The 27252-nt window shown below is 52.6% G+C and overlaps 1 protein-coding gene across 4 annotated transcripts in view; it reads right to left on the bottom strand.

Moving 5' to 3' along the window:
• The window catches only part of si:ch73-281f12.4 (RA_Radil_like and Myo5p-like_CBD_Rasip1 domain-containing protein), a 232678-nt gene that overhangs the window by 164064 nt on the left and 41362 nt on the right, over nucleotides 1-27252 (bottom strand). For all 4 annotated transcript variants that reach the window (XM_041216956.1, XM_041216958.1, XM_041216959.1 and 1 more), the window contains exons 8-10: nucleotides 16208-16320; nucleotides 8191-8413; nucleotides 6156-6328 (exon numbers count right to left, since the gene is read on the bottom strand). In XM_041216956.1, coding sequence (XP_041072890.1) covers nucleotides 6156-6328; nucleotides 8191-8413; nucleotides 16208-16320 — 509 coding nt within the window. The remainder of the gene's footprint in view (nucleotides 1-6155; nucleotides 6329-8190; nucleotides 8414-16207; nucleotides 16321-27252) is intronic.

The following is a 27252-nucleotide window of genomic DNA, read 5'->3' as shown; positions in this document are numbered from 1 at the left end:
GGTGGGAGAGGGGGTGGGGGTGGGGGTGGGGTGGGAGAGGGGGTGGGGTGGGAGAGGGGGTGGGGGTGGGGGTGGGGTGGGAGAGGGGGTGGGGGTGGGGGTGGGAGAGGGGGTGGGGGTGGGGGTGGGGGTGGGAGAGGGGGTGGGGGTGGGGGTGGGGGTGGGAGAGTGGGTGGGGGTGGGGGTGGGGTGGGAGAGGGGGTGGGGGTGGGGGTGGGAGAGGGGGTGGGGGTGGGGTGGGAGAGGGGGTGGGGGTGGGGGTGGGAGAGGGGGTGGGGGTGGGGGTGGGGGTGGGAGAGTGGGTGGGGGTGGGGGTGGGGTGGGAGAGGGGGCGGGGGTGGGGTGGGAGAGGGGGTGGGGTGGGGGTGGGGGTGGGGTGGGAGAGGGGGTGGGGTGGGAGAGGGGGTGGGGGTGGGGGTGGGGGTGGGGTGGGAGAGGGGGTGGGGTGGGAGAGGGGGTGGGGGTGGGGGTGGGAGAGGGGGTGGGGGTGGGGTGGGAGAGGGGGTGGGGGTGGGGGTGGGAGAGGGGGTGGGGGTGGGGTGGGAGAGGGGGTGGGGTGGGAGAGGGGGTGGGGGTGGGGTGGGAGAGGGGGTGGGGGTGGGGGTGGGAGAGGGGGTGGGGGTGGGGGTGGGAGAGGGGGTGGGGGTGGGGTGGGAGAGGGGGTGGGGGTGGGGGTGGGAGAGGGGGTGGGAGAGGGGGTGGGGGTGGGAGAGGGGGTGGGGGTGGGAGAGGGGGTGGGGGTGGGGGTGGGAGAGGGGGTGGGGTGGGAGAGGGGGTGGGGGTGGGGTGGGAGAGGGGGTGGGGGTGGGGGTGGGAGAGGGGGTGGGGGTGGGGGCGGGAGAGGGGGTGGGGGTGGGGTGGGAGAGGGGGTGGGGTGGGGAAAAACGGATAGAAAATGAGATAAAAATTGGGGATAAAAAGGAGATAAAACAATAAATAATTGAATTAAAATAAATAAAAACAGAAATGAGTGGGTAGAAAATAAAAATGAATTTGAAAAAAGGGGATTAAAAGTGGGGGGGGGGGGCGGTTGGGGAGATGGAGGAGGAGAGAGTTCATGGTCTAAAGTTGTTAAACTCAATATTCAGTCCGGAAGGCTGTAAGGTGCCCAGTCGGAAGATGAGGTGCTGTTCCTCCAGTTTGCGTTGAGCTTCACTGGAACAATGCAGCAGGCCAAGGATGGGCATGTGGGCATGAGAGCAGGGTGGAGTGTTAAAATGGCAAGCGACAGGGAGGTCTGGGTCATGCTTGCGGACAGACCAGCAAAGTGGTCACCCAGGCTGCGTTTGGTCTCTCCAATGTAGAGGAAACCGCACTGGGAGCAGCGAATGCAGTAGACTAAGTTGAGGGAAGTGTGAGTGAAATGCTGCTTCACTTGAAAGGAGTGTTTGGACCCTTGGACAGTGAGGAGGGGGGAGGTAGAGGGGCAGGTGTTGCACCTTCTGCAGTTGCATGGGAAGGTGCGGTGGGAGGGGGATGAGGAGGAGTGGACCAGTGTGTCCCGGAGGGAATGGTCCCTACAGAATGCAGACGGGTAGGGGCGAGGGGAAGATGTGTTTGGTAGTGGCTATTAATGACAATAAGAGATTGTGGTGCAAGAATTAATCCAGGCTGGTCTTTTGGTTCAAGCTGGTTTATTTTCAAGACAATTCCTCAGTGTTACTGACTTCCAAGTAGCTTCCAAACAAAGTGTTCCAGCTGGATCTTTTTATTCCGTTTCGATGAGACAATCAATGCCCATCACCTGTTTAACTAGCAATTGTCTTTAACAAGGTGATTGCCACATTGACAGTGACATCATGCTGGAGCTGGAGGAAGTGGCGGAGGATGATCCTTTGAATGCGGAGGCTGTTGGGGTGATAAGCGAGGACAAGGGGGACCCTATCATGTTTCTGGGAGGGAGGAGAAGGCGTGAGGGCGGATGCGCGGGAGATGGGCCAGACACGGTTGAGGGCCCTGTCAATGACCGTGGGTGGGAAACCTCAGTTAAGGAAGGAGGAGGACATGTCAGAAGCATTGTTTTGGAAAGTGGCATCATCATTACAGAGGTGAAGGAACTGAGAGAATGGGATGGAGTCCTTACAGGAAGCGGGGTGTGAGGAGCTGTAGTCGAGGTAGCTGTGCGAGTCAGTAGACTTGTAATGGATATTGGTGGACAGTCTATCACCAGAAATGGAGACAGAGAGGTCAAGGAAGGGAAGGGAAGTGTCAGAGATGGACCATGTGAAGGTGATAGAGGGGTGGAAATTAGAAGTAAAATAGATAATTTTTTCCAGGTCCAGACGAGAGCATGAAGCGGCACTGAAACAGTCATCAATGTACCAAAAAAAGAGTCATGGGAGGGGGTCTGAGTAGATTGGAACAAGGAATGTTCCACATACCCCATAAAGAGACAGGCATAACTGGGGCCCATGCGGGTACCCATAGCCACACCTTTTATTTGGAGGAAGTGAGAGGAGTTGAAGGAGAAATTGTTCAGCGTGAGAACAAGTTCAGCCAGACGGAGGAGAGTAATGGTGGATGGGGATTGTTCGGGACTCTGTTCAAGGAAGAAGTGGAGAGCCATCAGACCATCCTGGTGGGGGATGGAGGTGTAGAGGGATTGGACGTCCCTTTAAATGTACTTTCTCAGGCCAGTATAGCAGCATAATCAGGACCCTGGAGGAGAATGGGTTGGCCAACTGGAGGAGGGTGGGGTTGGGGTAGGCAGTGAGAGATGGGCTGGGGCTGGGCTGTGGAGTGGGGGTGGAGGCCAGGGAGTGAGGTGTGGGAGGGGGGAATTGGGGGAGAGGGTACAGAATGGGGGTGAGCCAAGGACAGTGGAAGGGATGGGATTGTGGTGAGGGTTGGTGTGGGCTCTGGCACGGTGATGGTGACACAGGCCTTTGCCGAGTTAGAACGGGGTGTGTTTTCTTTTGGAAGCAACTCCCACCCAGTGCTTGGCTATCACTCTGTGACAGTACAGCTTCAATACTTCAAACCCCCTCAGCCACTGACTGCAGTGAGAATGGAAAATTCAGTGTTGATTTGATCGAGTGACTGGCTGTCCCTCAGCACAGGGAAGTGTGTGAATGTTTCTACGCTGAGGTCAGTGTGACAGCTTCCTGCTGACTGCATCCCTCACCTTCCTTGTGAAAACAATGGGACAAATTTTTCTCTAGAAATCAGATTCCTGTTCTCCACACATTCACCATGAAAATCACACACACAAATCCTCCTCAAACTGCTTCACATTTCCAGCATTCCTCCCTGTTTTCCTGCTCAATTGTTCTCCAATTGTCTCCCCATTCCTGGTCACTCACTGTCCCCCACCCACCAACTCCCGGTCACTCGCTGTCCCCCACCCACCAACTCCCGGTCACTCACTGTCCCCCACCCACCAACTCCCGGTCACTCACTGTCCCCCACCCACCAACTCCCGGTCACTCGCTGTCCCCCACCCACCAACTCCCGGTCACTCACTGTCCCCCACCCACCAACTCCCGGTCACTCACTGTCCCCCACGCACCAACTCCTGGTCACTCACTCTGCCCCCAGCCACCAACTCCTGGTCACTCACCGTCCCCCACCCACCAACTCCTGGTCACTCACTGTCCCCCACCCACCAACTCCTGGTCACTCACTGTCCCCCACCCACCAACTCTGGGTCACTCACTCTGCCCCCACCCACGAACTCCCGGTCACTCACTCCGCACCCACCCACCAACTCCTGGTCACTCACTCTGCCCCCACCCACCAGCTCCTGGTCACTCATTCCCCCCCCAATCCATCGACTCTTGGTCACCGCCCCCCCTCCTGGTCACTCCCCCCCCCACCCCTGGTCATTCCCACATCCCACTCCTGGTCACTCTCCCTCCATCCGAATGTTGGATTTCCATATGCGAGTGGCACAGGGAGTGTTGTGGGCTATTTTGATTGTGGGGCTGACTCTTGGGACTCCAGCTGAGACCAACCGCAGCAGAACAGACAAGAGGCTAATGAGAAGAGGACAGGAATAGGAATGAAACTGTTCAGAGAATCAGCTGCAGCTTCCCTCCTGACCCAATCTCCATGGGGAGCAGTTCGGAGAGACAGCTGCTCCTCTTCTCCACACTGCCCTTCACAAATCTCCAATTGCTCATCAAGTTTTCTAACCTCGGCACAGTGGAGTGAAAATTCAAGTGTGATGAATTAACAAACTAGTACAGATTCCTTACGTATTTAAAAGAAACAGGATAAACCTGCATAACAGGGAAGCTCACAGTACTGCGCAGGAATTGAAGTCCTAGAGCCATCACAGCGCAGAATGTGACCATTTGGTCCATCGAATCCATGCCAGTAAGTGTCTTTACACCATCAAAATTGCTACCCCTGTAACTCAACGACAGAATATAGATTCTTACACTAAAAAAGTTACCGTCTATCTACCCCCCTCCTCATCTTCAAGCAGCTTCCCCATAGAGATCAGAAGCAGCCAACTCTCCCACTCACAGTCTCTCTGTCCCTACCATCAAGAGTTCTTAGAAATGTGTTACTCTGGAAAGAAGTGATTTCAGTGAGGCTGATCTGAAGAAGAGATACCAAGCCAGGGACATCACCAAACAAGCGTTGTTATCTCAGAGAAAGAACTCATTATGAGAAACAATAGTGAGAAACAAAATATCAAGCCAGAAGTTGTTATAGGGAATTGCAGAGGAGGAGAGTGGCAGCTGGGAGGTTTTATTGGCCAGCACACGCTCAGTGAAGCAGTATCTCTACAATAGCCTACATTCTACTCCCTCCTGATTAACTCAGGAATTTTCCAGCAGGCTGGATTTGTTCATTCCTCTGAGATCAGTTAGACCAGGGACCCTATCTAGACAGGGGCAAGGAACCCCTCAGTGACTGAGGACCTGCCCAGCTGCATATGCTCTGACTCACTCCAGCATCAGGCAGCAAATCAGCAAAGTCCTCGCAATTATCCTTCAAGCCCCCACAGAGAATGGATGTGTCAGGGGAGTGGAGAAAGGGAGACCAGGTTAACCTGGATAATTACAGCTTGTTTAACATCAGTGGTGTGGGTTGGATTCTTTAATTTGCTGACAATACTAAAATGGGGAATATGGTGAACAAGTCTATTGACCAAAAGGAGCTGCAAGGGGATATGGAGAAGTTGGTGAATGGGCAGAGTGGTGACAGATGGAATTTAATATTAGTGAATGTGAGAAGGAACATCCTGCTAAGAAGAAAAATAATAATTACACTTTGAATAGGAGAATGGCTGGGTGATATTGAAAGAACAGAGAGATTTGAGACAGTTCACAAGATATTAAAAACAGCATTTCAACCGAATAAGGTCATAAAAACTGCAAGCACGTTTTATGGCAAGAGGTGTAGGATTAATAGTCAGGATGCAACAGCGAATTTCTATACTGCAATCATTAAACCACAATTGCAGCTTTGGGCTGTATACTACAGGAAGGATGTTGAGGAGACTGACAGCACAGGTTCATCAGGATGCTGTCTGGTATGAGGAAATACAAATACAAAGAAAGACTCAAAAATCAGGACTGCATTTGTCACAAGATTAAATGGTAATTTGGCAGACATCTTCCAATATTATGCGAGATAGTGACAAACCATTTCAGACATTGAGGAGTCTAGAACAAGGGGACATTTTTATAAGATTAAATGCAACACAAAGAGCAGGTGAAGTTCTTTTACACAGAATGTTGTGAGGCTGTAGAATTGGCACCCAGAGTTAGTGATTAAAGCAGAGACTTTGACAACATTCAAGAACTGGTTAGATACGTGGTTGACAGTAAAGGAGGATAAAGGAATGAGAAACAGAATGGGTGCAAAGGATTAGGATACTGCTCACATGGAGGGTAAGCAGCAGCACCAAGTCGATTGGCTAGACAGCCTGTTTTCTTGTGAAAAATTCTGTGCAATTCCAGAAAGGAGGTCAGAAATTGGAAGGGAAGGTAAAAAAAAAACTGACTCCACAAAGCAAACAGCAAGTTGAAATACTCAGAATTGGTCTGGATCTCTTCAATGAAATTAACCTTTCCCAGGATTTCAGATCTCTAAATCCTGCTCTAATTGTTAGACTTTTAACAACACAACTCCCAGACTCAGCTCCCGCCTGGGTTTCACATTACACAAAGGGTTAATTCAACGCCAAGGTTGCTGCTTACCTGGAGGAGAGTCTCCTTTGGTGTGGCAAGCAGGTTGACAGCTGTGGATAACTTGAGGAAGAGTTCAGCAGCCTGCTCTCCGAGCCCAATGCCCTGAATCCAGTCAAGAAGTAGATCCAGATTGGCACGAATCTGCACTCCCTTCGTCCACTGGTAAAAACCTCCTCCCGATCCTAGAAGACACAGCAACACAGAGTGAGGGGAGGGGCTACCCACAAAACCAAGGGGGATCCTACCCACAGGGCAAGGTTGGGGGAACTGTCCAACCCAGAACACAAGATTATCATTGCTGCATATTGCAATCTCAATTCAGCCTGGAATCTAATCGAGGGGTTCAGGGGGTTTATATATAGAATAACAGAAACCCAGGAGTGAGTTACAGACTGGAATCTAATCGAGGGGTTCAGGGGGTTTATATATAGAATAACAGAAACCCGGGAGTGAGTTACAGACTGGAATCTAATCGAGGGGTTCAGGGGGTTTATATATAGAATAACAGAAACCCGGGAGTGAGTTACAGACTGGTATCTAATCGAGGGGTTGGGGATGGTTTATATATAGAATAACAGAAACCCGGGAGTGAGTTACAGACTGGAATCTAATCGAGGGGTTTAGGGGGTTTATATATAGAATGAAAGATACCCAGGAGTGAGTTACAGACTGGAATCTAATCGAGGGGTTCAGGGGGTTTATATATAGAATAACATATACCCGAGAGTGAGTTACAGACTGGAATCTAATCGAGGGGTTCAGGGGGTTCATATATAGAATGACAGATACCCGAGAGTGACTTACAGACTGGAATCTAATCGAGGGGTTCAGGATGGTTTATATATAGAATAACAGAAACCCGGGAGTGAGTTACAGACTGGAATCTAATCGAGGGGTTCAGGGGGTTTATATATAGAATAACAGAAACCCGGGAGTGAGTTACAGACTGGAATCTAATCGAGGGGTTCAGGGGGTTTATATATAGAATATCAGAAACCCGGGAATGAGTTACAGACTGGAATCTAATCGAGGGGTTCAGGGGGTTTATATATAGAATAACAGAAACCCGGGAGTGAGTTACAGACTGGAATCTAATCGAGGGGTTCAGGGGGTTTATATATAGAATAACAGAAACCCGGGAGTGAGTTACAGACTGGAATCTAATCGAGGGGTTGGGGATGGTTTATATATAGAATAACAGATACCCGGGAATGAGTTACAGACTGGAATCTAATCGAGGGGTTCAGGGGGTTTATATATAGAATAACAGAAACCCGGGAGTGAGTTACACACTGGAATCTAATCGAGGGGTTGGGGATGGTTTATATATAGAATAACAGATACCCGGGAATGAGTTACAGACTGGAATCTAATCGAGGGGTTCAGGGGGTTTATATATAGAATAACAGATACCTGGGAGTGAGTTACAGACTGGAATCTAATCGGGGAGTTCAGGGGGTTTATATATAGAATAACAGATAACCGGGAGTGAGTTACAGACTGGAATCTAATCGGGGGGTTCAGGGGGTTTATATATAGAATATCAGATACCCGGGAGTGAGTTACAGACTGGAATCTAATCGAGCGGTTTGGGGTGGTTTATATATAGAATAACAGAAACCCAGGAGTGAGTTACAGACTGGAATCTAATCGAGGGGTTCAGGGTGGTTTATATATAGAATAACAGAAACCCGTGAGTGAGTTACAGACTGGAATCTAATCGAGGGGTTCAGGGGGTTTATATATGGAATAACAGAAACCCGGGAGTGAGTTACAGACTGGAATCTAATCGAGGGGTTCAGGGGGTTTATATATAGAATAACAGAAACCCGGGAGTGAGTTACAGACTGGAATCTAATCGAGGGGTTGGGGATGGTTTATATATAGAATAACAGAAACCCGGGAGTGAGTTACAGACTAGAATCTAATCGAGGGGTTCAGGGGGTTTATATATAGAATAACAGATACCCGGGAGTGAGTTACAGTCTGGAATAGAAGCATCTCAACTTTGGTTAGAGCCCCTGAGATACTCAACCACACTCACCTCGCTCCATGAGAGCATTGAAGAGGGATGCATTGGTGAAGAAGAAGAGATAAGCGAAGAGCTGAGAAGCTATCTCGGAATGAACTCGATACCGATTTAAAAGGCTCAATGTTCCCTGGAAGATGTCCAAGATGTCCTTAACTCCTTGTGGGATACTGAGCTGTGTTGACTCGGCTGCAAAGGGGTTGCTGTCCAATATTCTAGGCAGGACGGTGTACAGGGTCTAAACAGGAACAATGGTAAACACAAAAGGCTGGTTAATTTTACAATATTAATTTCTGTGCTAATCACAGTGAAGAATATGTCATGGAAAATGGGACAATCTTAATTTATCATGCAGTGTTCCATCAAACACACCCGAGACAGGGGTTAGATACAGAGTAAAGCTCCCTCTACACTGTCCCCATCAAACACTGCCAGGACAGGTACAGCACGGGGTTAGATACAGAGTAAAACTCCCTCCACACCGTCCCCATCAAACACTCCCAGGACAGGTACAGCACGGGGTTAGATACAGAGTAAATCTCCCTCTACACTGTCCCCATCAAACACTCCCAGGACAGGTACAGCACGGGGTTAGATACAGAGTAAAGCTCACTCTACACTGTCCCCATCAAACACTCCCAGGACAGGTACAGCACGGGGTTAGATACAGAGTAAAGCTCCCTCTACACTGTCCCCATCAAACACTCCCAGGACAGGTACAGCACGGGGTTAGATACAGAGTAAAGCTCCCTCTACACTGTCCCCATTAAACACTCCCAGGACGGGTACAGCACGGGGTTAGATACAGAATAAAACTCCAGCCATATTTGCTCACAATGTGCCCTGAGCCCCAACCTAAGTTGCGCCCCTTCTACTACATCAGCATGACATTTTCATATGCTGAATCATTATGTAGCCTGGTCAGGAGAAGCTGAGAATGTTATATGTAGTACACATAGCTACACTAGTCCATGTCGCACTCTCTACAGACCCCTTCTGAGTGGCAGTGGGATCTGGTTTGGCTCTGATGTCCTCCTACCATTGAATATGCCAGCTATTTATTTGCACATAAGTAATAGCTGTTTGGATAAGACACCTTAGAGTAGCTGGAACCTGGGCTGGTAACCCAGTGATAGTCACCCCCTTCAGGAGAGGGGGTGTGGGGGTGGGGAGGGAAGCAAATGAGAAGAGGAAAATGATGGCAAGTTCAGTCAGGACACTTGATTCCACATGGTATTAGCAGAGAAAATCTGGAAGGAGCACAGAGGAGATTTACTACAATGGTAGCAGAGATGAAAGATTTCCGTTATTTGGAGGGACATGAGAAGCTGGGGTTGTTCTACTTAGAGCAGAGAAGTTTAACAGGAGATTTAACAAAGGTGTTCAAAATCAGGAATGATTTGGACAGAGTAAATAAAGAGAAACTGTTTCCAGTGGCAGGAGGCTGAGTAACCAGAGGGACACAGATCTAATGTGATTAGCTAAAGGTCCAGAGGTTACATGACAAAACATTTTTTTAGGCAGTGAATTGTTACAATTGGGAATGTGCAGCCTGAAAGGACAGAGGAAGAGATTCAATAGTAAGTTTCAAAAGGGAATTGGATAAATGTTGAAGAGGAAAACATTTGCAGGCCTCTGGGGAAAGAGCAGGAGATTGGGACGAATTGGACAGCTCTTTCAAAGAGCTAGCACAAGCACGTAGAGCACAGAAGGAGGCCATTCAGCCCTATGCTTCTGTGAACACAAGATACAGGAACAAGAGGAGCCATTTAGCCCCTCAGCCTGTGCCACCATTCAATGAGATCATTGCCCATCTATGACCTAACCCCACAAACCCACCTTTGCATTACATCCCTTAATAAGTTTGATTAACAAAAATCGACACTATTATTTAAAATTAACAATTAATCAATTGCCACTTGTGGAAGAGGGTTCCAAACTTCTGCACAAAAAGATTGATAGAAATGTTTCCTAATCTCAGTCCTGAAAGGTCTAGTTCTAATTTTTAGACTCTGCCCCTTAATCCTAGACTCCCAAACCTGTAGAAATAGTTTTTATCTACTCTAAATATCTTGAAAACTTCAACAAATCACCCTTAACCTTCTAAATTCCAGGGAATACAACCATAGTGTACTCTGCTCTCGTGATTTAATCCCTGGAATCCAGGTATCATTCTGGTAAATCTACAGTGGGCTCCTCCAAAGCTGAAGGAGGGTCATATGGACTCGGAACATTAACTCTGTTTCTCTCTCCACAGATGCTGTCAGACCTGCTGAGGTTTTCCCAGCATTTTCTGTTTTTATTTCAGATTTCCAGCATCCGTGGTATTTTGCTTTTGACTGAAATCAGTGAGCTTTTTCAGCAGAATGGTTGGAATGTAATCACAGGTTTTTCTTCATTGGAAAATATTATGAAATTGAAGAAACAAGACATGAATAAACAATCAGCTTAAAAATCACATGGACAGTGGCTAGTAACCATCCAGGGAGGCTGTTAAATTCAGCCATTTCTGATTGGTGTCACTGTGTATCAGGACAGAGTAGATGCTTAAAATTTTATGCCTTTCTTTATATTTAAAAGCCCAGTAGCTCTGGGTGTTGAATGGAGTGGGATGGAATGCTACACAAGGAAAGCTTCTTGACAGAAGCCAGAAAGACAGCAGAGCACTGACAGAACCAGCCTTGTCAGTACGGTTCTGTGGTTAGGACAGTAAAGCTCAGTCTATTCACTACAAACCACATACAGAACTGCTCAGGTTTCTTATAACACGACAAAAATGCAGAGTAGACCCCATCGACCAACCAAACAGTGCACACGCATCCCTCACTGTCTCTAGTTACTGAGTTGTGTAGAGGAACAGTCAAAGCATGTGTGTTTGAGTGCGAGTTTGTATATATGAGGGCATGTGCATGTGTGAGACTGTGAGTGCATGTGTGTGAACTCTCCCAGCTCAACAACACAGGCCCTTTGATAGGCTTTATTCACATTTCATGGTCCCAATGGAAAAGCTTTTTCCACTTGTCAACAAACTGGGACAGGCCTCTGCTGGTCTTGCTTCAAGGAATAAGACGGAGTGGCAGCAGTTGAGTTTGAGAGCACAGGCTTTCCATTTTTCTATTTATAAGTAGCACGGCCCCACTCTCCCTATGAACCCAGCTCAGGGAGGTTCCACCAGGTAAGGCGCTGAGAGTAGGGATGTCAGCTGTCAACTGGTTTCCTAAACTGACAAACACATCCCTCCAGCCAAAAATCCAGCCTTTTCTCTTTTAAAACTAGACTTGAGGCTGGATTCTCTATTTGAATCTGAACACAGCCAAGATTAAAATTCACCAACATTCCCAAGCAATAAATGCATCCTTACCTCAGTCAGTACCTTGTGACTGCAAGTCCCATTCCAGGGATTGTACCCCAGTGAGAGTCAGTGTGTGTGGGATCCATACCCCAGTGATAGTCAGTATGTGTGGAACCTGTACCCCAGTGAGAGTCAGTGTGTGTGGAACCTGTACCCCAGTGAGAGTCAATGTGTGTGGAACTGTACCCCAGTGAGAGTCAGTGTGTGTGGGATCCATACCCCAGTGATAGTCAGTATGTGTGGAACCTGTACCCCAGTGAGAGTCAGTGTGTGTGGAACCTGTACCCCAGTGAGAGTCAGTGTGTGTGGAACTGTACCCCAGTGAGAGTCAGTGTGTGTGGAACTGTACCCCAGTGAGAGTCAGTGTGTGTGGAACTGTACCCCAGTGTGAGTCAGTGTGTGTGGAACTGTACCCCAGTGAGAGTCAGTGTGTGTGGAACTGTACCCCAGTGAGAGTCAGTGTGTGTGGAACTGTACCCCAGTGAGAGTCAGTGTGTGTGGCACTGTACCCCAGTGAGAGTCAGTGTGTATGGCACTGTACCCCAGCGAGAGTCAGTGTGTGTGGAACCTGTACCCCAGTGAGAGTCAGTGTGTGTGGCACTGTACCCCAGTGAGGGTCAGTGTGTGTGGGAGCCATACCCCAGTGATAGTCAGTATGTGTGGAACCTGTACCCCAGTGAGAGTCAGTGCGTGTGGAACCTGTACCCCAGTGAGAGTCAGTGTGTGTGGAACTGTACCCCAGTGAGAGTCAGTGTGTGTGTGGAACTGTACCACAGTGACAGTCAGTGTGTGTGGAACCTGTACCCCAGTGAGAGTCAGTGTATGTGGAACTGTACCCCACTGAGAGTCAGTGTGTGTGTGTGGAACTGTACCCCAGTGAGAGTCAGAGTGTATGGAACTGTACCCCAGTGAGAGTCAGTGCATGTGGAACCTGTACCCCAGTGAGAGTCAGTGCGTGTGGAACCTGTACCCCAGTGAGAGTCAGTGTGTGTGGAACCTGTACCCCAGTGAGAGTCAATGTGTGTGGAACCTGTACCCCAGTGAGAGTCAGTGTGTGTGTGGAACTGTACCACAGCGAGAGTCAGTGTGTGTGGAACTGTACCCCAGTGAGAGTCAGTGTGTGTGGAACTATACCCCAGTGAGAGTCAGTGTGTGTGGAACCTGTACCCCAGTGAGAGTCAGTGTGTGTGGAACCTGTACCCCAGTGAGAGTCAGTGTGTGTGGAACCTGCACCTCAGTGAGAGTCAGTGTGTGTGGAACTGTACCCCAGTGAGAGTCAGTGTGTGTGGAACCTGTACCCCAGTGAGAGTCAGTGTGTGTGGAACTGTACCACAGTGAGAGTCAGTGTGTGTGGAACCTGTACCCCAGTGAGAGTCAGTGTGTGTGGAACCTGTACCCCAGTGAGAGTCAGTGTGTGTGGAACCTGTACCCCAGTGAGAGTCAGTGTGTGTGGAACTGTACCCCAGTGAGAGTCAGTGTGTGTGGAACCTGTACCCCAGTGAGAGTCAGTGTGTGTGGAACTGTACCACAGTGAGAGTCAGTGTGTGTGGAACCTGTACCCCAGTGAGAGTCAGTGTGTGTGGAACTGTACCCCAGTGAGAGTCAGTGTGTGTGGGACTGTACCCCAGTGAGAGTCAGTGTGTGTGGCACTGTACTCCAGTGAGAGTCAGTGTGTGTGGCACTGTACCCCAGTGAGAGTCAGTGTGTGTGGGACTGTACCCCAGTGAGAGTCAGTGTGTGTGGCACTGTACCCCAGTGAGAGTCAGTGTGTATGGCACTGTACCCCAGTGAGAGTCAGTGTGTGTGGAACCTGTACCCCAGTGAGAGTCAGTGTGTGTGGAACTGTACCCCAGTGAGGGTCAGTGTGTGTGGAACTGTACCCCAGTGAGAGTCAGTGTGTGTGGAACCTGTACGTCAGTGAGAGTCAGTGTGTGTGGAACCTGTACCCCAGTGAGAGTCAGTGTGTGTGGAACCTGTACCCCAGTGAGGGTCAGTGTGTGTGGAACTGTACCCCAGTGAGAGTCAGTGTGTGTGGAACCTGTACCCCAGTGAGAGTCAGTGTGTGTGGAACTGTACCACAGTGAGAGTCAGTGTGTGTGGAACCTGTACCCCAGTGAGAGTCAGTGTGTGTAGAACTGTACCCCAGTGAGAGTCAGTGTGTGTGGGACTGTACCCCAGTGAGAGTCAGTGTGTGTGGCACTGTACCCCAGTGAGAGTCAGTGTGTGTGGCACTGTACCCCAGTGAGAGTCAGTGTGTGTGGGACTGTACCCCAGTGAGAGTCAGTGTGTGTGGCACTGTACCCCAGTGAGAGTCAGTGTGTATGGCACTGTACCCCAGTGAGAGTCAGTGTGTGTGGAACCTGTACCCCAGTGAGAGTCAGTGTGTGTGGAACTGTACCCCAGTGAGGGTCAGTGTGTGTGGAACTGTACCCCAGTGAGAGTCAGTGTGTGTGGAACCTGTACCCCAGTGAGAGTCAGTGTGTGTGGAACCTGTACCCCAGTGAGGGTCAGTGTGTGTGGAACTGTACCCCAGTGAGAGTCAGTGTGTGTGGAACCTGTATCCCAGTGAGAGTCAGTGTGTGTGGAACCTGTACCCCAGTGAGAGTCAGTGTGTGTGGAACCTGTACCCCAGTGAGAGTCAGTGTGTGTGGGACTGTACCCCAGTGAGAGTCAGTGTGTGTGGTACTGTACCCCAGTGAGAGTCAGTGTGTGTGGCACTGTACCCCAGTGAGAGTCAGTGTGTGTGGAACCTGTACCCCAGTGAGAGTCAGTGTGTGTGGAACCTGTACCCCAGTGAGAGTCAGTGTGTGTGGAACTGTACCCCAGTGAGAGTCCATTTCCAATAACCAAATGAGAAGATGAGGAAGAAATTTCTAGGGACAGGATCTGTGGGTTATTTTCATTACCTATCTGGCCGCTGCTACCAACAAACAGAAAGCTAATGAAGCCATGTTTACATCAATAGGATATCTCTGTGTTAGATTATAGTGCTGGGACAGAAACACCCACTGCCCTCAGTTCATTTCACTGCACAGATTCCCACAGAGTGTAAGGACTTGCTTTCAGTGCCAGTCTCCAAGCTGGTTCAGCCCTGTCCATTGTAATCCTCTAATTCCCGTGATCTCCCCTGACTGCTCCTCCCCCACCCCCACCCCCCACCCCCCACACCTCTGCATTCTTCTGTGCTTCAGCGCACAGCTCCTTTCTCATTAATGACCCTGAGCTCCTCTAAACACAACACTCAGAGAAACCTACACAGAGGCAGGGAGACCAGACCAGACCCCACACCCACCCACACACACAATTATTCACACTTATATGTACGCCACAATTACTCACACTCATATGTACGCCACAATTACTTACACTCGTGTACCCTCACAATTACTCATATACGTGCACAAGTACACACAGTTAACCACACAATTACTCATACTTATGCGCACACATGCAATTACTCACACTCTCATACTCACACCCAAGCACATGCGCACACAATTAACCACACAATTACTCACATAATTACTCACTTGTACACTCACAATTATTCCGAATCATAGAATTGTTACAGTACAGAAGGAGGCCATTCGGCCCATTGTGTCTGCACCAGCTCTCTGAATAAGCAATTCACCTAGTGCCATTCCCCACCTTCTCCCCGTAACCCTGCACATTCTTTCTTTTCAGATAACAGTCTAATTCCATTTTGAATGCTTCGATTGAATCTGCCTCCACCACACTCTCAGGCATTGCATTCCAGACCCGAACCACTCACTGTGTGAAAAAAAACGTTCTCACATTGCTTTTGCTTCTTTTGCAAATTACTTTAAATCTCTGCCCTCTCATTCTTGATCTTTCCATGATTGGGAACAGTTTCTCCCTATCTACTCTGTCCAGACCCCTCATGATTTTAAATACCTCTATCAAATCTCCTCTGAACCTTCTCCTCTCCAAGGAAAACAGTCCTAACTTCTCCAAGCTATTTTCATAATTCAAGTTCCTCATTCCTGGAACCATTCTCATGAATCTTTTTTGCACTCTCTTCACATCCTTCCTAAAGTGTGGTGCCCAGAACTGGACGTAATACTCCAGCTGAGGCCGAATTAGTGTCATATACATGTTCAACATAACCTCCTTGCTCTTGTACTCGATGACTATATTAACACACACACACACACACACACTCCCTGTTCTCGGTTCATCCCAACATAGACGTTACTTGTGGGATAAATATTGCGGCCAGGACACCGGAGAGAACTCCTTGGCTTTTAATAGTGGCCACAGGACCTTTTACTTTCAACTGAGAGGGCAGACGGAGCCTCAGTTTAACATCTCATCCAAAAGACAGCACCTCTGACAGTGCAGCGCTCCCTCAGTACTGCCCTGCAAATGCCAGCCTGGATTTTGTGCTCAAGTCTCTGGAGTGAACCCACAGCTTTCTGACTCAGAGGATAGAATCTTACCCACTGAGTCACAGCTTAACTTATCAAATTCTGTCGTGATTGTGTATCAGAAAGCTTCTCTGTTGTAATGAAATGGGGTCCAGTTTCTCTCATCTCTGCGAATGCTGATGCATTAGGTGCCCCCCTCCTTGATCCAGCAAACCAGCTAATGTTGGACAGGATGGGGACCTGGGGCACCAACTCGAGGCAGGATTGGACTATTAGAAGGGAAGACACTGACCTTGGTGAGGTAATAGACTGACTGCTGGAAGGTGAACATGATGACCTCCTCCAGCACTGTCATGGCCTCTTCACTGGCTGCCTTGGTGGATGAGAACTGATCATTATGGCAACCTGTGGAGATAGCATAAAGAGAAGGTCGGGGGTCAAATGTAAACATCAAACATTTTCATTTCAGTGTAGGCCTCCTTCCAATAACATGATCGAACAGGTCAATCCCATCAAAACTGAGTGTGTGTGTTAGTACATATTGGTATGCTGTGTGTATTTGTACAATGCGTAGTGTGTAAGGGTTTGTGTGTGTATGCGTGTGTGTATGCATATGTGTGTGTGTGTGTATACGTGTGTATGCGTGTGTGTGTGTGTGTATGCGTGTATGCATGTGTGTGTGTGTATGCGTGTGTGTGTATGCGTGTGTGTGTATGCGTGTGTGTGTGTATGCGTGTGTGTGTGTATGCGCGTGTGTGTGTATGCGTGTGTGTGTGTATGCATGTGTGTGTATGCATGTGTGTGTATGCGTGTGTATGTGCGTATGCGTGTGTATGTGTGTATGCGTGTGTGTGTATGCGTGTGTATGTGTATGCGTGTGTATGTGTGTATGCGTGTGTATGTCTGTATGCGTGTGTGTGTATGCGTGTGTGTGTATGCGTGTGTGTGTGTATGCCTGTGTGTGTGTATGTGTGTGTGTATGCGTGTGTATGCGTGTGTGTGTATGCGTGTGTATGTGTGTGTGTATGCGTGTGTGTATGCATGTGCGTGTATGCGTGTGCGTGTGTATGCGTGTGCGTGTGCGTGCGCGTGTGTGTGTGCACGTGTGTATGTGTGTGTGTGTGTATGTGTGTATGCGTGTGTGTGTGTATGCGTGTGTGTATGCATGTGTGTGTATGCGTGTGTGTGTATGTGTGTGTATGCGTGTGTGTGTATGCTTGTGTATGCGTGTATGCGTGTGTGTGTGTATGCGTGTGTGTGTGTATGCGTGTGTGTGTGTATGCGTGTGTGTATGCATGTGTGTGTGTATTCATGTATGTATGCATGCGTGTGTATGTGTATGTATGCATGCATGTGTATGTGTGCGTATGCATGTGTGAATGCGTGTGTGTGTATATGCGTGTGTGTGTATGCGTGTGTATGTGTGTGTGTGTGTGTGCGTATGCGTGTGTGTCTATGCGTGTGTGTGCATATGCGTGTGTCTATGCATGTGTGTCTATGCGTATGTGTGTATGCGTGTGCGTGTGTGTGTATGTGTGCGTGTATATGTGTGTGTATGCACGTGTATGCGTGCGTGTGTATGCGTGTGTGTGTGTATGCGTGTGTGTGTGTGTATGCATGTGTGTATACATGTGTGTATGCGTGTGTGTGTGAATGCGCGTGTGTGTAACTTGTGTGGTGTTCCTGATGAAGATAATGGCCCTTTGAAGGTGACAGGCATATGAGGATGGTTTACATTGTTTTGTTAAAGCTTTCCTTCTCTTCTTGCTGGGGTTGTTGTGGTCAGTCAGTAATTCCTCAGGCAGTGATATAAATCGCCATTCTTTTCAATGAGATATCATTAGTACATGGAAGTTTCAATAAATCCCATTGCAAAGCCCTCTTAAAGGGCCACCCCCCCTCCCGCCAACGTGTGCCCATCCCACCAATATCCCCCCCATGTGCCCATCCCACCAATATCCCCATGTGCCCATCCCACCAATATCCCCCCCATGTGCCCATCCCACCAATATCCCCCCCATGTGCCCATCCCACCAATATCCCCCCCGTGTGCCCATCCCACCAATATCCCCCCCATGTGCCCATCCCACCAATATCCCCCCCATGTGCCCATCCCACCAATATCCCCCCCATGTGCCCATCCCACAAATATCCCCCCCCGCCAACGTGTGCCCATCTCGGCTCCCTGCAGTGTCACTGATCTCAGTCCCGGCAGTGTCAATGATCTCGGCTCCCTGCAGTGTCACTGATCTCAGTCCCTGCAGTGTCACAGATCTCAGCTCCCTGCAGTGTCAATGATCTCGGCTCCCTGCAGTGTCAATGATCTCAGTCCCGGCAGTGTCAATGATCTCAGTCCCGGCAGTGTCACTGATCTCAGTCCCGGCAGTGTCAATGATCTCGGCTCCCTGCAGTGTCAATGATCTCGGCTCCCGGCAGTGTCACTGATCTCAGCACCCGGCAGTGTCAATGATCTCGGCTCCCTGCAGTGTCACTGATCTCGGCACCCGGCAGTGTCACTGATCTCGGCTCCCGGCAGTGTCACTGATCTCAGTCCCGGCAGTGTCACTGATCTCGGCTCCCTGCAGTGTCACTGATCTCGGCTCCCGGCAGTGTCACTGATCTCAGTCCCGGCAGTGTCACTGATCTCGGCTCCCGGCAGTGTCACTGATCTCGGCACCCGGCAGTGTCACTGATCTCGGCTCCCGGCAGTGTCACTGATCTCGGCTCCCTGCGGTGTCATTGATCTCGGCTCCCTGCAGTGTCACTGATCTCAGTCCCGGCAGTGTCACTGATCTCGGCTCCCTGCAGTGTCACTGATCTCGGCTCCCTGCAGTGTCACTGATCTCGGCTCCCTGCGGTGTCACTGATCTCAGTCCCGGCAGTGTCACTGATCTCAGTCCCGGCAGTGTCACTGATCTCGGCTCCCTGCAGTGTCACTGATCTCGGCTCCCGGCAGTGTCACTGATCTCGGCTCCCTGCAGTGTCACTGATCTCAGTCCCGGCAGTTTCACTGATCTCGGCTCCCTGCAGTGTCACAGATCTCGGCTCCCTGCAGTGTCACTGATCTCAGTCCCGGCAGTGTCACTGATCTCAGCTCCCTGCAGTGTCACTGATCTCGGCTCCCGGCAGTGTCACTGATCTCGGCTCCCTGCAGTGTCACAGATCTCGGCTCCCTGCAGTGTCACTGATCTCAGTCCCGGCAGTGTCACTGATCTCAGCTCCCTGCAGTGTCACTGATCTCGGCTCCCTGCGGTGTCACTGATCTCGGCTCCCGGCAGTGTCACTGATCTCAGTCCCGGCAGTGTCAATGATCTCGGCTCCCTGCAGTGTCACTGATCTCAGTCCCGGCAGTGTCAATGATCTCGGCTCCCTGCAGTGTCACTGATCTCAGCTCCCGGCAGTGTCACTGATCTCGGCTCCCGGCAGTGTCACTGATCTCGGCTCCCGGCAGTGTCACTGATCTCAGTCCCGGCAGTGTCACTGATCTCAGTCCCGGCAGTGTCAATGATCTCGGCTCCCTGCAGTGTCACTGATCTCGGCTCCCGGCAGTGTCACTGATCTCAGTCCCGGCAGTGTCAATGATCTCAGTCCCGGCAGTGTCACTGATCTCGACTCCCTGCAGTGTCATTGATCTCAGTCCCGGCAGTGTCACTGATCTCGGCTCCCTGCAGTGTCACTGATCTCGGCTCCCTGCAGTGTCACTGATCTCGGCTCCCGGCAGTGTCACTGATCTCGGCTCCCTGCAGTGTCACTGATCTCGGCTCCCGGCAGTGTCACTGATCTCGGCTCCCGGCAGTGTCACTGATCTCGGCTCCCGGCAGTGTCACTGATCTCGGCTCCCGGCAGTGTCACTGATCTCGGCTCCCGGCAGTGTCACTGATCTCGGCTCCCGGCAGTGTCACTGATCTCAGTCCCGGCAGTGTCACTGATCTCGGCTCCCTGCGGTGTCACTGATCTCGGCTCCCGGCAGTGTCACTGATCTCGGCTCCCGGCAGTGTCACTGATCTCAGTCCCGGCAGTGTCAATGATCTCGGCTCCCTGCAGTGTCACTGATCTCAGTCCCGGCAGTGTCACTGATCTCAGTCCCGGCAGTGTCACTGATCTCGGCTCCCGGCAGTGTCACTGATCTCGACTCCCGGCAGTGTCACTGATCTCGGCTCCCGGCAGTGTCACTGATCTCAGTCCCGGCAGTGTCACTGATCTCGGCTCCCGGCAGTGTCACTGATCTCGGCTCCCGGCAGTGTCAATGATCTCGGCTCCCTGCAGTGTCACTGATCTCAGTCCCGGCAGTGTCACTGATCTCGGCTCCCTGCAGTGTCAATGATCTCGGCTCCCTGCAGTGTCAATGATCTCGGCTCCCGGCAGTGTCAATGATCTCGGCACCCGGCAGTGTCACTGATCTCGGCTCCCTGCGGTGTCACTGATCTCGGCTCCCTGCAGTGTCACTGATCTCGGCTCCCGGCAGTGTCAATGATCTCGGCACCCGGCAGTGTCACTGATCTCGGCTCCCGGCAGTGTCAATGATCTCGGCTCCCTGCAGTGTCAATGATCTCAGTCCCGGCAGTGTCACTGATCTCAGTCCCGGCAGTGTCACTGATCTCGGCTCCCTGCAGTGTCACTGATCTCAGCTCCCGGCAGTGTCACTGATCTCAGCTCCCGGCAGTGTCACTGATCTCGGCTCCCGGCAGTGTCACTGATCTCGGCTCCCGGCAGTGTCACTGATCTCGGCTCCCGGCAGTGTCACTGATCTCGGCTCCCTGCAGTGTCACTGATCTCGGCTCCCTGCGGTGTCACTGATCTCGGCTCCCGGCAGTGTCACTGATCTCGGCTCCCGGCAGTGTCACTGATCTCGGCTCCCTGCAGTGTCACTGATCTCGGCTCCCTGCGGTGTCACTGATCTCGGCTCCCTGCGGTGTCACTGATCTCGGCTCCCGGCAGTGTCACTGATCTCAGTCCCGGCAGTGTCACTGATCTCGGCTCCCGGCAGTGTCACTGATCTCAGTCCCGGCAGTGTCACTGATCTCAGCTCCCGGCAGTGTCACTGATCTCGGCTCCCGGCAGTGTCACTGATCTCGGCTCCCTGCGGTGTCACTGATCTCGGCTCCCAGCAGTGTCACTGATCTCAGTCCCGGCAGTGTCACTGATCTCGGCTCCCTGCAGTGTCACTGATCTCGGCTCCCAGCAGTGTCACTGATCTCAGTCCCGGCAGTGTCACTGATCTCGGCTCCCTGCAGTGTCACTGATCTCGGCTCCCGGCAGTGTCAATGATCTCAGTCCCGGCAGTGTCACTGATCTCAGTCCCGGCAGTGTCACTGATCTCGGCTCCCTGCAGTGTCACTGATCTCAGTCCCGGCAGTGTCACTGATCTCAGTCCCGGCAGTGTCACTGATCTCAGTCCCGGCAGTGTCACTGATCTCAGTCCCGGCAGTGTCACTGATCTCAGTCCCGGCAGTGTCACTGATCTCAGTCCCGGCAGTGTCACTGATCTCAGTCCCGGCAGTGTCACTGATCTCAGTCCCGGCAGTGTCACTGATCTCGGCTCCCGGCAGTGTCACTGATCTCGGCTCCCGGCAGTATCACTGATCTCGGCTCCCGGCAGTGTCAATGATCTCAGTCCCGGCAGTGTCACTGATCTCGGCTCCCGGCAGTGTCACTGATCTCAGTCCCGGCAGTGTCACTGATCTCGGCTCCCTGCAGTGTCACTGATCTCGGCTCCCGGCAGTGTCACTGATCTCGGCTCCCTGCAGTGTCACTGATCTCGGCTCCCGGCAGTGTCACTGATCTCGGCTCCCGGCAGTGTCAATGATCTCAGTCCCGGCAGTGTCACTGATCTCGGCTCCCTGCGGTGTCACTGATCTCGGCTCCCGGCAGTGTCACTGATCTCAGCTCCCTGCAGTGTCACTGATCTCGGCTCCCTGCGGTGTCACTGATCTCGGCTCCCTGCAGTGTCACTGATCTCGGCTCCCTGCGGTGTCACTGATCTCGGCTCCCGGCAGTGTCACTGATCTCGGCTCCCGGCAGTGTCAATGATCTCAGTCCCGGCAGTGTCAATGATCTCGGCTCCCGGCAGTGTCAATGATCTCAGTCCCGGCAGTGTCACTGATCTCGGCTCCCGGCAGTGTCACTGATCTCGGCTCCCTGCGGTGTCACTGATCTCGGCTCCCGGCAGTGTCACTGATCTCGGCTCCCGGCAGTGTCACTGATCTCAGTCCCGGCAGTGTCACTGATCTCGGCTCCCTGCGGTGTCACTGATCTCGGCTCCCTGCAGTGTCACTGATCTCGGCTCCCTGCAGTGTCACTGATCTCGGCTCCCGGCAGTGTCACAGATCTCGGCTCCCGGCAGTGTCACTGATCTCAGTCCCGGCAGTGTCACTGATCTCGGCTCCCGGCAGTGTCACTGATCTCGGCTCCCTGCGGTGTCACTGATCTCGGCTCCCTGCAGTGTCACTGATCTCAGTCCCGGCAGTGTCACTGATCTCGGCTCCCTGCGGTGTCACTGATCTCGGCTCCCTGCAGTGTCACTGATCTCAGTCCCGGCAGTGTCACTGATCTCAGTCCCGGCAGTGTCACTGATCTCGGCTCCCTGCGGTGTCACTGATCTCGGCTCCCGGCAGTGTCACTGATCTCGGCTCCCGGCAGTGTCACTGATCTCGGCTCCCGGCAGTGTCACTGATCTCAGTCCCTGCAGTGTCACTGATCTCAGTCCCGGCAGTGTCACTGATCTCAGTCCCGGCAGTGTCACTGATCTCGGCTCCCTGCGGTGTCACTGATCTCAGTCCCTGCGGTGTCACTGATCTCGGCTCCCTGCAGTGTCACTGATCTCAGTCCCGGCAGTGTCACTGATCTCGGCTCCCGGCAGTGTCACTGATCTCGGCTCCCTGCAGTGTCACTGATCTCAGTCCCGGCAGTGTCACTGATCTCGGCTCCCGGCAGTGTCACTGATCTCGGCTCCCTGCAGTGTCACTGATCTCGGCTCCCGGCAGTGTCACTGATCTCAGTCCCGGCAGTGTCACTGATCTCGGCTCCCTGCAGTGTCACTGATCTCAGTCCCGGCAGTGTCACTGATCTCAGTCCCGGCAGTGTCAATGATCTCGGCTCCCGGCAGTGTCACTGATCTCGGCTCCCTGCAGTGTCACTGATCTCGGCTCCCTGCAGTGTCACTGATCTCGGCTCCCGGCAGTGTCACTGATCTCGGCTCCCGGCAGTGTCACTGATCTCGGCTCCCGGCAGTGTCACTGATCTCAGTCCCGGCAGTGTCACTGATCTCAGTCCCGGCAGTGTCACTGATCTCGGCTCCCTGCGGTGTCACTGATCTCGGCTCCCGGCAGTGTCACTGATCTCAGTCCCGGCAGTGTCACTGATCTCGGCTCCCGGCAGTGTCACTGATCTCAGTCCCGGCAGTGTCACTGATCTCAGTCCCGGCAGTGTCACTGATCTCAGTCCCGGCAGTGTCACTGATCTCAGTCCCGGCAGTGTCACTGATCTCAGTCCCGGCAGTGTCACTGATCTCAGTCCCGGCAGTGTCACTGATCTCAGTCCCGGCAGTGTCACTGATCTCGGCTCCCTGCAGTGTCACTGATCTCGGCTCCCTGCAGTGTCACTGATCTCAGTCCCGGCAGTGTCACTGATCTCGGCTCCCGGCAGTGTCAATGATCTCGGCTCCCGGCAGTGTCACTGATCTCGGCTCCCTGCGGTGTCACTGATCTCGGCTCCCGGCAGTGTCACTGATCTCGGCTCCCGGCAGTGTCACTGATCTCAGTCCCGGCAGTGTCAATGATCTCGGCTCCCTGCAGTGTCACTGATCTCAGTCCCGGCAGTGTCAATGATCTCGGCTCCCGGCAGTGTCACTGATCTCAGTCCCGGCAGTGTCAATGATCTCGGCTCCCTGCAGTGTCACTGATCTCAGTCCCGGCAGTGTCAATGATCTCGGCTCCCGGCAGTGTCACTGATCTCAGTCCCGGCAGTGTCAATGATCTCGGCTCCCGGCAGTGTCACTGATCTCGGCTCCCGGCAGTGTCACTGATCTCAGTCCCGGCAGTGTCAATGATCTCGGCTCCCTGCGGTGTCACTGATCTCAGTCCCGGCAGTGTCAATGATCTCGGCTCCCTGCAGTGTCAATGATCTCAGTCCCGGCAGTGTCACTGATCTCAGTCCCGGCAGTGTCAATGATCTCGGCTCCCGGCAGTGTCACTGATCTCGGCTCCCGGCAGTGTCACTGATCTCGGCTCCCGGCAGTGTCAATGATCTCGGCTTCCTGCGGTGTCACTGATCTCAGTCCCGGCAGTGTCACTGATCTCGGCTCCCTGCAGTGTCACTGATCTCGGCTCCCGGCAGTGTCACTGATCTCGGCTCCCGGCAGTGTCACTGATCTCGGCTCCCGGCAGTGTCACTGATCTCAGTCCCGGCAGTGTCACTGATCTCGGCTCCCGGCAGTGTCACTGATCTCGGCTCCCGGCAGTGTCACTGATCTCAGTCCCGGCAGTGTCACTGATCTCGGCTCCCTGCAGTGTCACTGATCTCAGTCCCGGCAGTGCCAATGATCTCGGCTCCCGGCAGTGTCACTGATCTCGGCTCCCGGCAGTGTCACTGATCTCGACTCCCTGCGGTGTCACTGATCTCGGCTCCCTGCGGTGTCACTGATCTCGGCTCCCTGCGGTGTCACTGATCTCGGCTCCCTGCAGTGTCACTGATCTCGGCTCCCTGCAGTGTCACTGATCTCAGTCCCGGCAGTGTCACTGATCTCAGTCCCGGCAGTGTCACTGATCTCGGCTCCCTGCAGTGTCACTGATCTCAGTCCCGGCAGTGTCAATGATCTCAGTCCCGGCAGTGTCACTGATCTCGACTCCCGGCAGTGTCAATGATCTCGGCTCCCTGCAGTGTCACTGATCTCAGTCCCGGCAGTGTCACTGATCTCGGCTCCCTGCAGTGTCACTGATCTCAGTCCCGGCAGTGTCAATGATCTCAGTCCCGGCAGTGTCACTGATCTCGGCTCCCGGCAGTGTCACTGATCTCAGTCCCGGCAGTGTCAATGATCTCAGTCCCGGCAGTGTCACTGATCTCGGCTCCCTGCAGTGTCACTGATCTCAGTCCCGGCAGTGTCAATGATCTCAGTCCCGGCAGTGTCACTGATCTCGGCTCCCGGCAGTGTCACTGATCTCAGTCCCGGCAGTGTCACTGATCTCGGCTCCCTGCAGTGTCACTGATCTCAGTCCCGGCAGTGTCACTGATCTCGGCTCCCGGCAGTGTCACTGATCTCGGCTCCCGGCAGTGTCACTGATCTCAGTCCCGGCAGTGTCAATGATCTCAGTCCCGGCAGTGTCACTGATCTTGGCTCCCTGCAGTGTCACTGATCTCAGTCCCGGCAGTGTCACTGATCTCGGCTCCCGGCAGTGTCACTGATCTCGGCTCCCGGCAGTGTCACTGATCTCAGTCCCGGCAGTGTCACTGATCTCAGTCCCGGCAGTGTCACTGATCTCAGTCCCGGCAGTGTCACTGATCTCAGTCCCGGCAGTGTCAATGATCTCAGTCCCGGCAGTGTCACTGATCTCGACTCCCGGCAGTGTCAATGATCTCAGTCCCGGCAGTGTCACTGATCTCGGCTCCCTGCAGTGTCACTGATCTCGGCTCCCTGCAGTGTCACTGATCTCAGTCCCGGCAGTGTTACTGATCTCGGCTCCCTGCAGTGTCACTGATCTCAGTCCCGGCAGTGTCACTGATCTCAGTCCCGGCAGTGTCAATGATCTCGGCTCCCGGCAGTGCCAATGATCTCAGCTCCCGGCAGTGTCAATGATCTCGGCTCCCGGCAGTGTCAATGATCTCGGCTCCCGGCAGTGTCAATGATCTCGGCTCCCTGCAGTGTCACTGATCTCGGCTCCCTGCAGTGCCAATGATCTCGGCTCCCTGCAGTGTCACTGATCTCGGCTCCCGGCAGTGTCACTGATCTCGGCTCCCTGCAGTGTCACTGATCTCAGTCCCGGCAGTGTCACTGATCTCAGTCCCGGCAGTGTCACTGATCTCGGCACCCGGCAGTGTCACTGATCTCAGTCCCGGCAGTGTCACTGATCTCGGCACCCGGCAGTGTCACTGATCTCAGTCCCGGCAGTGTCAATGATCTCAGTCCCGGCAGTGTCAATGATCTCAGTCCCGGCAGTGTCACTGATCTCAGTCCCGGCAGTGTCAATGATCTCAGTCCCGGCAGTGTCAATGATCTCGGCTCCCAGCAGTGTCACTGATCTCAGTCCCGGCAGTGTCACTGATCTCGGCTCCCGGCAGTGTCACTGATCTCAGTCCCGGCAGTGTCACTGATCTCGGCTCCCGGCAGTGTCACTGATCTCAGTCCCGGCAGTGTCAATGATCTCGGCTTCCTGCAGTATCACTGATCTCGGCTCCCGGCAGTGTCAATGATCTCGGCTCCCGGCAGTGTCACTGATCTCAGTCCCGGCAGTGTCAATGATCTCGGCTCCCGGCAGTGTCAATGATCTCAGTCCCGGCAGTGTCAATGATCTCAGTCCCGGCAGTGTCACTGATCTCGGCTCCCTGCAGTGTCACTGATCTCGGCTTCCTGCAGTATCACTGATCTCGGCTCCCGGCAGTGTCAATGATCTCGGCTCCCGGCAGTGTCACTGATCTCGGCTCCCGGCAGTGTCACTGATCTCGGCTCCCGGCAGTGTCACTGATCTCGGCTCCCTGCGGTGTCACTGATCTCGGCTCCCTGCAGTGTCAATGATCTCGGCACCCGGCAGTGTCACTGATCTCAGTCCCGGCAGTGTCACTGATCTCAGTCCCGGCAGTGTCACTGATCTCGGCTCCCTGCAGTGTCACTGATCTTGGCTCTGACCGTTAGAAGATTCTCCTAAGATTTTATCTTGGACTGAAATTCCAGGCAAGTCAAGTGTTTGTGCTGCAGGCAAATCATTTCTAACACCTTCACTGATCTGACAATCTGCCCATTCACCCAGTCCAATAACAGCCGTCTAACAGGGGCTGTCACCCTGGGCATGAACACAGTTACACACAAAGAAACAACAACTCATCGCCTGACAGTTTGAACAAATCTAGCGCCTGTACCTGATGGCAGCTGGTGGCTCCGACACAGCTAATACCTCGAGTACAGCCTGTTTCCCTCTCGCTCCATAAGTGCAACATTTACTCTGGGAGCCTGGTCAGTTGGGTCATCAGACTAGCTGCAGTTTCTTCAACCTCAGTTGGGGGAGGGGTGGGGGGGGAGGAGTCATTTTTGCATGTAATTCATAAATCCTTGGCAAACTTTATGCCCTGTATCTTTCTCGCTGAGAAACGGGTGACATAGGGCAGCACTGGGATTTACTGCTGCTTCCT

The sequence above is a fragment of the Carcharodon carcharias genome, chromosome 22 (genome assembly GCF_017639515.1).
Source record: "Carcharodon carcharias isolate sCarCar2 chromosome 22, sCarCar2.pri, whole genome shotgun sequence".
In the NCBI taxonomy this organism is placed as follows: domain Eukaryota; kingdom Metazoa; phylum Chordata; class Chondrichthyes; order Lamniformes; family Lamnidae; genus Carcharodon; species Carcharodon carcharias.
Note: the sequence above shows the minus strand (reverse complement) of the source record. Positions and strands in the feature narration are given on the sequence as shown.